At 42.6% G+C, this 13,625-nt stretch overlaps 1 protein-coding gene across 1 annotated transcript in view; it reads right to left on the reverse strand.

Moving 5' to 3' along the window:
- Positions 1-13,625, reverse strand: part of SKAP1 (src kinase associated phosphoprotein 1) — a 307,365-nt gene that overhangs the window by 28,110 nt on the left and 265,630 nt on the right. Inside the window, exons 9-10 of the mRNA XM_025280272.3 lie at positions 12,044-12,253; positions 2,623-2,673 (exon numbers count right to left, since the gene is read on the reverse strand). Coding sequence (XP_025136057.2) covers positions 2,623-2,673; positions 12,044-12,253 — 261 coding nt within the window. The remainder of the gene's footprint in view (positions 1-2,622; positions 2,674-12,043; positions 12,254-13,625) is intronic.

A 13,625-nucleotide genomic window follows, 5' to 3' on the forward strand; every position in this document is an offset into this window, starting at 1 on the left:
CCTCAGAAATGGAAAGCTCATCAGCAATCATTTTTCTGCAGAAATGACTGAACATGGTCTCCTCCTTGGCTGAGTTTGCCCATTACTTCAGAGCAAAACAACCTGTATCAAGATATTCTTTGGTCAGAGGTTTGACGTTTCTAAGGATGATTCATGCCTCCAGCCCTGCTTTTGATCTGACATGGCATAGCCAGGCAAATGGCCAGTGTTTTCATACAAACAGCAGAGAATGAGTTTTACTTTTGGCTACCTGGACATGCCTTCTCATGATAGAGAATGGGGATAAGCTATCGTCACCAAAGACACTGAGTATTAGACCATTAGGCTGATGGGTTAGAATTTAGTGAAAATCTGAGGTGTTGAAGAGTCACTCATTAGAATAACCCTGTTACTAACAGTCAAGCTGTAAACCGAGCTCTTTATAGATTGAACAATCAATACTACAAGGCTGTGATAGATTTTCTAGGTAACAGAATAAAATAAAAGAAATTACATCTTACAGGGTCATTAACACCCAATCAGGATAAACTGAATTCTTTTTTTCTCTCTCTTCTGATAAGATCTTAGTTGGGCTTTAAAAATGTTAGCAATTCCATCAGGGAAAAAGCACAGCATTCCAGGGAAAGGATCCCTGAAATAGTAAAGAAAAGCATGTGGATTTTAAAGGTAATCCTGGTAGCCATGGTGTCATTTAAGAGAAAATACTTTTCCCCCTCAAAGGCCATGTGACACCTGACTTGCCCAAGTGAACTAAACTTGTGTAGCTTGCCTATTATAGAAGAATTTACACTGTCCTGGAGCTCTTGCCTTTTATATGTCTACCCTTCCCTTGAACCTCTATATTTTATTGTTTTAAAGCTAAGTGATGACACTTGGATGTTACATATTTGTTGCCATTTCTATGGCTCCTTTGTAGGAAAGGCATCATATAAATTCAATAAATAAATAAGTAAATACAATAATAATAAAAATTCTTGCCTCAGATTCTGCAGAGAGAGGGAAAAGTCCTCTTTTGCTTTTTAATCCCTAAGTCACCAATCATTATAACTGGTGGGAAGTATAAATCATAGAAACGTATTTAGAGCTCACTGCCTTTAACAACACCTATTTTGGAGGCAGAAAGCTTGAGGAACAAAGGTTTTTTTTTTTTTAAAAAGTATTTGGATTATAGCTGTTGGAACAGTTAAGAGACAAATCTCACTCTTCAGACTGAACCTTAAAAAGAGGAGTGGAGGGAAGAAATGAGATGGGGGGGAAGTCTGAAACTGAATTTTAGGCTTTTGCCAGAAGGCTGCTGCTTCCTGAAGGGAGTTTAATATAAAGTTGACCATAAGAAGCTTCTAGTTACTCCACCCAAGCTGTCCACACGACATGCTTCTTTCCTGCACCAGTGAGGGAAGTTGGTTGAGAAAAGGCATATGTGGGATATGGTTTGGTAAAGAAACAGACTTTTGTTGTTGTTGTTGGAATTCTGTACAGCAAGAAGAACAGTAAAAAAAAAAATTTCACAGTGGACTTAATCACAAGCGCTAACAGTCATGAGGTCCTTACTTGAAACTACACTAACATTCCTGTCATACTTGCTTCACTTCTCTTTGGCTTTGGCTAGTGACTTCTGATCCTGCCTATTTGCTGTTTTTTCTCTCATTTGGATAAGCTGGGTCCTTCACTAAACCTGTTACATATTCACTTCCCATGGAGAATTCACCCAGGAAATGGGCTTTGCTGAATGGACTAGGAAGAGAAGAAAAGGCACAAGGAAAGGGAGAAAGAGGAGAATGGGAAAAGTTGGAGACTGGAGAAGCAGAAGGGGAAAAGGACAGAAAGAGAGAAAGAATCCCTAGGCTTAAGACTTCCATAGAATCTCAAAGAAAAAGTCAGCCAGTATCTAAATCAGTCACTTCCAGGCTCTGCTGATGGCATAAATGTCCTTGAGGTGGCCTGTACATCATATATTCCTTTACAGACAATGATAGACTAGGACCTTGGTCGACTTAAGGGGGCTTTAGAGGGGCATCTGACCTTAGAAAGGATGGGCTGACTAACAGACTGAAGCATGGTTAACAGTCTGGGATGAATAAGATGTAATTTTGTATTCAACAAACCTGTTACATATTCATTTTCAAATGTGCCTGGAATCAAACCAGGCCATCAGAAGTCAGCATCAACAAGCAATTCTATCCTTCACCCCACGCTCACTTTTCAGATCTGACACATTTCCATTCCCCTCTGAACTTGCAATCTCCGGGCTTCTCAGACAGGAGACATTTCCATTCTTTCCATTCTCAATCCTCTGATCTTTTAGAGATGAGGCAATTCTATTTTCACTGTACTGATTTAAGAAATACTGATAGGGAAAAATAAATATCTGGTTCGGCTTCTCACCCTCTTTAGGATAAATCTTAGCCATTCTGGGAACATTAATTAAAGTGAGTGGGTGGCTACTTTTAAGGTTAAGCTATTTCCCTGTCCAGTCATCTTATTCGGGGCTGTTGAGGTCAACACACCAGTACCCTCTTAGTTAGCAAGTCCACTAATGTCTGTAGTCAGAGAACAGTGCTGTCTCTGGTGGGAAGCCCAAATATCCTACCCAGCACCTGTACATTTCTGAAGCTCTCATACCTCCTTTTTGTTGAGTGCCACTCTCATCCTCTTCTAGATCATGCTCTTCATCTGTGGGGATAAACATGATCAGCATTAGCAATTAGTGATCAATAGTCTGTTATTTGCACTGATGGGTCTTCTTTCTCTGAGCTCAACACACTCTCTTCTTTAAGGCAATAATTACTGTATTGTTTTTTAAGTTTATTTTTTATTTAAGGATAATTTCTTTACAGAATTTTGTTGTTTTCTGCCAAACCTCAACATGAATCTGCCATAGGTATACATATAGCCCTCCCTTTTGAACCTCCCTCCCATATCCCTCCCTTCTAAGTTGATACAGAGCTCCGTTGGAGTTTCCTGAGCCATACAGCAAATTCCCCTTGGCTATCTATTTTACATATGATAATGTAAGTTTCCATGTTACTCTTTCCACCCTCTCTTCCCCTCTCCTCATGTCCAAAACTCTATTCTCTATGTCTGTTTCTCCGTTGTTGCCCTGTAAATAAATTCTTCAGTACCATTTTTCTAGATTCCGTATATATGAGTTAGAATATGATATTTGTCTTTCTCTTTCTGACTTACTTCACTCTGTATAATAGGTTCTAGGTTCATCCACCTCATTAGAACTGACTCAATGGTATTCATTTTTATGGCTGAGTAATAGTCCATTGTGTATATGTACCACAGCTTCTTTATCCATTCATCTGTCGATGGACATCTAAGTTGCTTCCATGTTCTAGCTATTGTAAATAGTGCTGCAATGAACAATGGGATACATGTGTCTTTTTCAATTTTGGTTTCCTCAGGGTATATGCCTCCAAATTCTTTTTAAAAAAATCATTTCTCACCTTCAAAGTGGGCTTCTTTTCTTTCCCTCTTCATTCATTCATTCACAAACAGTCTTAAGTGCCTACTATATGCAAGACATTGCACTAGGAGCTGGAGATGTGGTGATGGACAAGACTGGCCAGGTTCCTGCCCTTGTGAAGCTTCCAATCCACTGAATTATTTAGGTGCCTATTATTAGGATCCTAATCCTCTTTCTCAGACCCTATTTCTCCTTCCCTTTGAGAATTCTCTTCAAAATGTGTTATCTCCATGTAAGTATTCAGAGTTTGTATGCGTGAAGCTAAGCACATGTTTAAACCCTCTGTGATTAATTAATCCTTAATGTATCAAACTTTCTTCAATTATTACAGAAGCTGGTCATATACACAATTTCATGTTCTTGGTACTTGGAGCTTGTGGTTATCTTTTTACTGTTGTTATTCAGCCTGCCTCGTTCATGAGAGTGTGAGCTCCTGAGGGCAGTTGGAATGAATGGCGGGTACACAATGAGTCTAAGTCAATGCCATTGTCTTACTCCATCCAAGTGTTTATATAGTCAAAGTCACAACATGATTTCTTACCTTCATTAACCTGTTTCATCCCAGACTTTGTACTACCTGATAACATGAGAATTGGGTCCATCTCAAGAAAGCATGAGTACCAGAATCATATTAAGCTGTTTTATATGTGGGGTAAAATGCACAGAAATATACTTGCTAGTCTCCTTTTCATCACAACAACCCAATACATACACACAGAAACACACACACACACACAAACATTCAGAGAGTGAATGGGGCATAAAAAGCAACATTTTGAGAAACTGAATACTCAGTTTCTTCTGGCCACATATACTTTCCTTTCTCTTTGTGAATCTGAGGGCGCTTACCTGTCTTGATCCCCACAGTTATACCTTTAAATGGAACTTTTGAGGTGATGGCCCAGGACAGCCTCCCCTTTAAATATAAGGTTTACAGGGCAACATGAGTTACAGTATGTCAGACTAGGAGAAGTAAACCCTAAGCTCATAACTATGAAGAAACAGCATAAGAGTATGTAACACACTGCTGCTGCTACTGCTGCTGCTAAGTCGCTTCAGTCGTGTTTGACTCTGTGCCACCCCATAGACGGCAGCCCACTAGGCTCCTCTGTCCCTGGGATTCTCCAGGCAAGAATACTGGAGTGGGTTGCCATTTCCTTCTCCAATGCATGAAAGTGAAAAGTGAAAGTGAAATTGCTCAGTCGTGTCCGACTCTTAGCGACCCCATGGACTGCAGCCTACCAGGCTCCTCCGTCCATGGGGTTTTCCAGGCAAGAGTACTGGAGTGGGGTGCCACTGCCTTCTCCGATGTAACACACTACAGGACATTAAAGAATTACAATTAATTTCACATACAAAATGAAATAGTTCCCCTGCAAAAATTTAAATTAATATTGTTATTGGGATTGATACTTTGGGAAATAAGTCACATGTTACTAACATTTAAATAGGTATATAACATATATATATATATATAATATAAGCCTGCCCTCAAGGTTGTATGGGAGAAGGACTCAACTCTCCTAATCTCTGTGTGCGACCCTGCCGCAGAGAATTTCCTACTCACTGCCTGTAGTGCTCCCCCACCTCTCCATGGGGAATAAGGATGTGAGATAATGGAGGAGTGAGATCAAATATCGGAAATAGATCACACTGAAATAAATCACATTTAACATCATTCTTTGCACATTGTCTTCTTGTTATTACCTGCATTTCCTTCCTTTCTCTGCTATGATGCTTCTTTTTGATGTGGGACCAATTTCGCAGGATTGAAAACATTCAAAGAAGAGTTGGTATGTGCTCCGTTTTAGAGATACCCAATAATTTGGACAGAGGACAGCTCTTTTGCTGATATCAGACAACGTAATCACAAAGACCAGTAATTTGCTGTGCTTAGGCGCTTTCGCAGAGAGGGTTTATTCTAGCTCTGCTGTCTGTGCGCAGATGTCTCTTCCTCCCAATTCTAATCAATGTAAATTGGGTCAGATCTCCGCTGTGAATTACAAATTGGATCCGAAGTTGGAGGGTCACTGTGCCTGCTACTCCACCCCCTTCCCACCACCATTAGATGGGAAGCTACACCAAAGATCTTTTCTAAATAAATCAGACTTTATTGTAAAACTCGGCCACTGACGAGACATAACCTCATTAGCATTGATTTTAAAATAAATTATTGAAAGTGGCTTGCCTGCTCTTTGCATTTGTAAAATAGGAGAATGTAAATGTATTTGCAATGATAAAAATGAAAACTAAAACTTGATTCCTTTATCCTTTCTGGCAACATCACTTAAACCAGTCATGATACAAAAATGGAAAAAATAAAACTCTGCTTTATGCAGTTCAATTATAGAATAGATACTCTGATTTCCATTGGGCCTGTAGAGTCACCTGGAAAGAAAGCAGAATGTTGGCCACAGGTCTTACGTATCATTCATCAACGTTACTAAGCGCTATGGTGGTGCATGTGAACCAGGATGCTCCAATCCCTATGTCTAAGTCTGTCCTTCCCAGGTGGTTAAAAGCAGGCTTCAGAGTAGGAGCCCAGCCACTGAAGTGAGAGGTTGGGCGCTGTGTCTCTGCGGTCTTTGAAGAAGTAAGTATGGGGACCATCACCTGGTGAAGGCAAGTGCCCTCCCTCCACAGCTAGATGTGTCCTCTCAGCATTGTCCCAGTTTCAGAGTAAAAAGTAAAAGTCAAGTGTCAGTCGCTCAGTTGTGTCTGATTCTTTGAGACCCCATGGACTGTAGCCTGCCACCCTTGCTGGGATTGTCCAGGCAATACTGGAGTGGGTAGCCACTCCCTTCTTCATGGGATCTTCCTGACTTGGGTCTCCTGCATTGGCAGGCCGTTTCTTTACTGTCTGAGCCACCAGGGAAGCCCCCAGCTTCAGAGGGCACCACACAAACAGCTGAAGGGTTAGTTGCGCAGTCGTGTCTGACTCTTTACAACCCCATGGACTATATAGCCCACCAGGTTTCTCTGTTCAAGGGATTTTCCAGACAAGAATACTGGAGTGGGTTGCCATTCCCTTCTCCAGGGGATCTTCCTGACCCAGGAATCGAATCTAGGTCTTCCGGATTGCAGGCAGATTGTTTACTGTCTGAACTACCAGGAAAGCTGAGGCATACAATTTATCTCAGATCTGTCCGTGAAGTCAAACTGGTATCTTTCAAACTCCAAAGTCAAGAAGACTGGTTATATGGCAACACGCGAAAAAAAATCTGTTCACAAAAGGGGGTTAGACAGCCAAATTTCTTTTTTTTTTCATCTGTAAGGTGAGGCTTTAATTTTAAAAAGATTATTTTGAAAAATAACTTTTTAGGCTAAAGAACTTGTTGAATTTCTGTATAAGAATATTATTAGGCTTTTTAGCATGACACCTACTGAAATACATCTTCATTTAAGGAGGAATTAAAATTTATGTGCTGCTCAACTTTAAACAGTAATAGATTATAATGGTTCTTGCTCCTAACAGCGCATATGGGAACCCAACCTTACACAGGCTTTAAACAAATTAACCTCTAAAGATTACTGTCCACTTATTACATTAAATGCTCTACTTGATTCCCAAATATTTCATTTCAATTGGGAAAACAGTTGAGGAAGATTCTGTTAACTGTGCGAATGTGTAAGAGAACCATGGGGTATCACAAATGAGCATCAGTATCCAGAGAGTTGATTTCAATCAACACTCTTGGCACAATGTCAGGGACACTAGTGAGAGGCTGAGAGGAACAGGACACTGACTCCACTGTGGGGCCCCCGAGAGGAGCCAGCTTGCTATGACACCTAGCTCCTTTCTGAAGTGCTGCTCTGACATCAGTTGAACTGGGAATACAATTTTAAAAATGACTAGATAAGAAAGAGGGAGGTCACTTCTCTCAAGTGAAGCAAAGTGATAGAAGCTTTAAAAATGCCGAATGTATCAATGTGCAACCAGATGTCAAGGTGCTCTGGTGACAGATGTAGCAGAAATGCAGATAACCTCTAAGTGCAAAGGGAACAGGCAAAAAATGGAAATAGAAACCACTCCACAGAATGCATAGATATGTTATAAATCCATGGATGCTACAGCACCTCTTCAAACAACATGGCAAATAGGAGCATGATGCTCATAGCGCATTTAATTCTCTGTTGTATAGCTGGTAATCTCAACTGTTACCTCAAAATATTTGCATCCTATCTCCGTGGTAGGATCTTGAGAACTAGATACTAAACTCAATTTTTGCTAACTGCAACACTTGGAATACACTGAATTTAATTTCAAAAATCATAATTGAGCACCTACTAATTGGAGGAGAAAAACCTAAATACAAATCCCTGGGGTAAAGGCTGAAACAGAGCTCAGTTCCAGCTGAGTCTCTGGGAAGCTGTCACTGAGGAGACTCAGTGGGTCCCCTTTCACAGACTGGGGCGGGGATTCGAAGTAGAAGAAAATACATGGTTCCAGTTTTGGTGCTGGTCAAAAGCAGGTTTGTCTGGAGCCAGGGGTGCACAGGGCTGAGGGGAAGAAAAGGCCAAGAAGGGGCCTGACGGTAGCTTTGATTCTTTGATGCGCCCCTCATGGAGCCCTGCTTTTCCATGAAATTGGAACTTGTTTCTTCACAAACTTTGTACTTTTGGTGTCTGCTTTTCTTCTTTCCTTAGACTTCTTGCTATCATCATTCCCCCTTTCTGCGGGTCTGGACAATTGTATGGGGGAAAAATAATTCCACAGAATGGTTTCCATTTGTCTCAAATGAAAAAAAAAACAACAACCAGTTATCCGCTTTATTATAAAGTGATCTAGTTTCTGAGTCTATAATGACCCTCCAGGGCAGCGCAGGCAGCCTCAGAATGTGCAGACATTCCCAGGGAAGGCGCCTTGTCTTTCCATGTGCTGTCCTGAAATCTCTCCAGACAACACAGCCAGATTCTGTTGCTACTGCTGCTGCTGCGAGGCCTCAGTTACAGCTCTTCAATGGTCTCAGGTGCCTTGCTGGATTCCAGGCTTGAGGCCCCAAAGATAAACCTGATTAAAAACTGTCCTTTTATGGAATCTGGAATCATGAAACTGGGCCTGTGCTAGGCTGCAAAATAATTTTGGGGAGGGGTGAAAGAGGGTTCAGAAAAGCCTTCCATTTTCTACATATTGCTTTAGTATTTCTTTGTTGGTAGTTCCCTACAGTTTAATCTACTGCAAATGAGATCTTTAAAATCAAGGGCTCCCATATTCTTAACATGGATATTCAGAAATCCCAGTAGATAACAATCCTGAAACCATATTATCTAGGACTCACATTGTGGTCTTGGCTGAAAACCTCGAGTGCTCTGGTTTTCCCTCAAGGGAAGGAGAGTGCTAGCCATGTAGCAAATGCTAATTATCCCATGATTAATGTGATGTAGTGCATTTAATTTGATGATCCATACACTATTTTGATTAGGAAAAAACATTTTTGTATTGACTTGGTATATGTTACAGGCACTTTTCTTTCAAAACTAGGAAGTCCATTAAAATTATATTCTGGAAGGGAGGAGATCTCACTTACACAGCCTTCCCCATAGACAATGAGGCTGATGTAGGCCCCATCCCAAAGAGGAAGGAGAAGCAGAACTGACAGGCTACATATTCTCTACAAAGCACATTTAACCGTTATGGTGAGACATGTCTTAGAGGCCCAAGTCATCTGACTATTGATGAGTGTGCAACATTAGCACAATCCCACCTTACTGTCAATTGTCCCTCCACCCAGCACCTGTCTTCGCAGTAAAAATGGGCCTGAGCAGAAGGTGTGAGCCACTTTCCATCTGCTCAGGGTTTTCAGTTTCACCTGCTTCACACGTATCACTGAAAATGTCCGACTGGACTGTCTCAGGTCTGGTTGGCGGAGATGGGGAATGAGCCGATTCCCAGGATTCTTCAAAGAGGCACCACTTTCTGTTTAAATGCCACCAAATGGAGAATAGCCAGCATTTCCTGAGCACTGCCTGTATGCCAGGGCTCTCAGTGCTTTATTATGCATTCTGTTCCAGGCTGCCCATGCATCCTTTGTGACAGCTACTGTTATTCCCATTTTACAGCTGGCAAAACCACACCTGAGAGACAGGGCAGATAACGTGCTCAAGGCCTCACAGCTGGCAGATGGCAGAGCAGGTCCATCCTGACCCAGAGCCAGCACCGTCACTGTGACATCATGCCGTGTCTTACATGTCACTGCTCGGGGTGGTCTTCTGAGATGAGTGTCAGGCTCCCTCACATCCTCCCTCAATTCCTCCAAGACAGGGAGGGTGGCACAGGCAAAACTAGCAGTAATTTCAGAAGCAACAAGCTGAGTAGCATGGACGGGAAGCTGGCTGATGGAGACCTGTGTCTGAAATAATCGCATCATAATAAAATGCCAATATATCCCAACTTCAATGCAGTCTCTAAAAACTGCGATGGATAGAAGCTTTTGGGAAAGAACCTGTTGGCTGGGAACAGCCCTGTCCTTTAGAAAATAAACCAGCAAGTTGGCTGCTTTTGCCCTAACCCGGAAAGAGACCCTGGTTTTCCTGTGATGTGGCCTTCCTCACTTCTGAGGGGCAGCTGTTGTAAGCACAGGGTAAGTGGCTTTCCTCAAGAAAGTAGACCAGTCTCCATGTCCTTGGAGTCCACTCCAGTATCCAAACTGGCATGAGCTTTGGCACACTGGGCAGTGCCACAATGGCTGAGGGTAGGGTTTTAAGAGGCCTGGGAAGGATGGTTGCTAAGAAACCAGTCACACATTCAGCAACCCACCTGGGGTTAGGTTTTATTTTCTGAGGCATCTTTGCCTTTACTCTCCTTTGCTCTGTGTGTCTGAGCATCGGCTCCCTTCTCCCTGCTCCTTTGAGAAGTAAACACGGGCACTAGCAACCTTTTGCTCCGCAGAAGGCTGAGTGGCTCTGTGAGGTTTTCCCAGGGCACTCTTACACAGCTGTGACCTCAAGTGGAGTGTCCCCTGGATATCTCCCCCAGCCTGGACAGCAGCAAGTGGAATGTGAGCTCATCAGGAACCTCTGGCCAAGTTGGGGAGTACATCTCCTTTTAGGGGTTGTTGTGATTTAGATCCATTTCTGCACCCTGCTGTTGCAATGGAGCAGACTGTGAAAGGGAAGATTCTCAGAGGAGCTGTGTTTTAATGTAGCAATTTGATTCAATTTTCCACTCTATAAAATTACCCATCACTGCTCGTTGCTTTCTAACAGACACCTTCACTCTTAATTTAACAATCCTATCGAATTCTGCCAGGGAAATTGGAAAAATTTATCACCTGTGAAATTTTATTTTCCTTTGGTTGTATCTGTTTTTGTAAAACTTCATTAACGACGATGACTTGCTGAGGAAATTATCATTTTTTTTTTTAACTTCAGACACAAGAAATGGCTCGACCTCAACCAAGATATCATTTGCATAATAAAACACAACAAAAAGGCTGGGGAAGTCGGGGACTGGCAGAGGCTGGAAGCGCTGGGAGAAGCAGGCTCTTCTTGTCGTGGGTTGGTGACTGAGTGTGTGAGGTCCCAGTCAGGAGGATATGTATAGCCACAGCCCTGCAACTCAGGAAGCAATGACGTAGTTTCTCCCCAAGGGAGAGATGAATGTGGTGTTGACAGGGTTGAACTCTTCTTAGGAAGCCTTGAAATGTCAGTTGCTTACTAACAATATTTTTAGCAACCAGCCCTGACTTCAGGGGCCTGAGTGTTAGGCTCACCTCAGCTCCTAGGTTCATCTGGGATTGAGGTTTAAATTGCTATAAATTTAGACTTAACTTGGATTTCTCAGCAGAGCACTGAACTCCTGGCAAATTTCCACAGGAGCGATCTTTCTGAATGGACTTGAAGATTCAGCGTTCCTGTGGTCTAACTACCTCACAATTAAAAGGCTCAGGCTTCATTTTTTGCACAGCCTGACCCCCACTGTGCTCCGCACTGTTCAGCAGCTGCTGTTACCCACGCAGGAAGTGGCTGGGCAGGAGCAGTGATGACTGCACGGTTTTTGAGATGCTGGTTATCATGCCTTCGGATAAAAAAGAAATACGTACAGTAGACCTGGTGTAATGGTGGGCAGAGGACACATGTTAGGTCTATTAGCAAGAGATGTGGTTTGATTCGTGGTACATCTGGACTAGGCAAAGGTGAACTGTGCTCTGTCAAGGCTTTACTGTGTTACTGAAAAGGCTTGTCAGCATTTATATTTCTGCAGTCTTTTCACATCCTTCATCATTTGAGGTGACTTTCCATTATCCTCACAATTACACAGAAAAGAAGTTCAAACTAGAGTTTTGATGAAATTCGCAGTGAACCTATGAGAACCAGCATGAGTATTCTTGACTCTTGAACCTGTTGATGTTTGTAATAAATTGCTTCATGTGCAGAGATAAAAGACACTCCCCACCCCCATCAACCCATCTTGCCCCCAGGGCAGGGCTTCTGTGCTGGGAATCACCCAAGCTTCCTTGTAGTGCCTCCTTCAGAGGTTTGGCTTCCTCTGGAGCTGTCCAAGTTCTATTCTTCTACCAGGTCTAGAGTTTCTAAACTAGAGGAAGGTAATTAGAAGGTGAAATGTCTCACCTGGTAAGATTTCATAAATATCGTCTTCTTTCTCCTCCATAGCCTCTTTGAGCCCCACGCTACCAGGCAAGATGATGGGTCTGCTTTGGGAACCAGAATTTGAGGAGTCAAAACCATCGATATCATCGTACATCTCTTCTTCTTCCTCTTTCTCCTCTTCTTCCTCCTCCTCTTCCTCCTCTTCATATGGAATGGTTAAGGAGCTCAGGTCTGTCAGGGCAGAGATGGGAATGAATCAAGATAGGGTGAAAAGGAAAAGGATAAGGCAGGGAAGGAAAGAGGGAGGAGGAGGAGGAGGGATGAGAATAAAACATGTCAAAAGAAAATGAAACACCAGGTTAAGTGCTGTTATTTCTAATGCGGGACTTGGTGGCAGGAAATCTACAGAAAAGGCCAGACTAGCACTGCATCAGGTTTAAACCATCAACATAAATCCTTCCTTGCAATAAAACTTGATCAGGATGAAGCAGCCCTGAAAAGTATGGGTGTGTGAGAGCACACGAGGTGAAGGGAAGAGAATAGGCCAGAAGGGGAAATGCCAGCGTGCTGCGCTGCTTGTCAAATGGAAAACTGGGAGGGTGAGTGATGGCCTAGGTTCTCCGGGGCGCACGGGGCCTGGGAACTGTGGTGGCTTCCATAGGATACCTGAGCTGCCACAAGCTCATTCATCTCCCCCGTGGTCTCACTGCAGAATTTCAGAGAGGCTTGCTTGTAAAGAGAAAAGTGGAAGAGGAAGAGAAAGTGGGATGCGTAAAAATATAATGGTAATATAGGACCAGATGGAATGGCTGAGTGATGTGGTGTCCATGTCCTTTTGCAACTCGACAGTCTGGCTGGCCTTAAAATGGGTCACCACATAGAGGATGTTGAGCCACTACAGCACTGGGGAGCACAGGGCAGGAGAGGGAGATTGCTTTCTTATTTTAATGGGGAACTGGGAAGGTTCATTCTCTGAGGCGCAGTATAGAGTGCTCTCTGAAACCCTGCTGAGGGGCCTCTGCAGGATGGGCGAGAGCAAGCAGGGTGCTCTGGGGAAGAAAGAATAGACAGACATCCGATGCTCATTTCGAAATACAGTAAAACTGTTTGGCTTGATTAGGCTTTTAATAAAGATTTTGCAACTATTTTCATCTGAATTCTGGTGCCACCTCATATGAGGAAGGGATCAAAGACACATCTGTGGCTTAAACCATATGTTATTATTTTGTTTGTTTTAAAATAAAATGGAATGAATAATTTCTTCAATGTGGGATTCTGAAAGTACCACAGGGTACTCAATAAAGCTGCTTGGAGTTTTATGAGGTTTACACACTTAGGGGTATATTACACCATAAATCCAAGGCGCCTAGATGAGAGCGCACCCTGTAGTCTCGCCATCAGTGTTCCTGTTTGCCTGGTTCTAGTCTATTATACGCGACGCTCTTGGTAGAGTTTGTTCCTGTGATAGTAAAGGCATAAACTGAGTAAAAGAGGCAATTGTAATTAAAGCTCTGGTGCTTCCTTCTTTTTTATCCACAATAAAATCTTATAGCAGAATTAAAAAAACTAGATGAAAAGGCTTGGTGTTTTTAGGTTGATGTTC

Source organism: Bubalus bubalis, chromosome 3 (genome assembly GCF_019923935.1).
Source record: "Bubalus bubalis isolate 160015118507 breed Murrah chromosome 3, NDDB_SH_1, whole genome shotgun sequence".
In the NCBI taxonomy this organism is placed as follows: domain Eukaryota; kingdom Metazoa; phylum Chordata; class Mammalia; order Artiodactyla; family Bovidae; genus Bubalus; species Bubalus bubalis.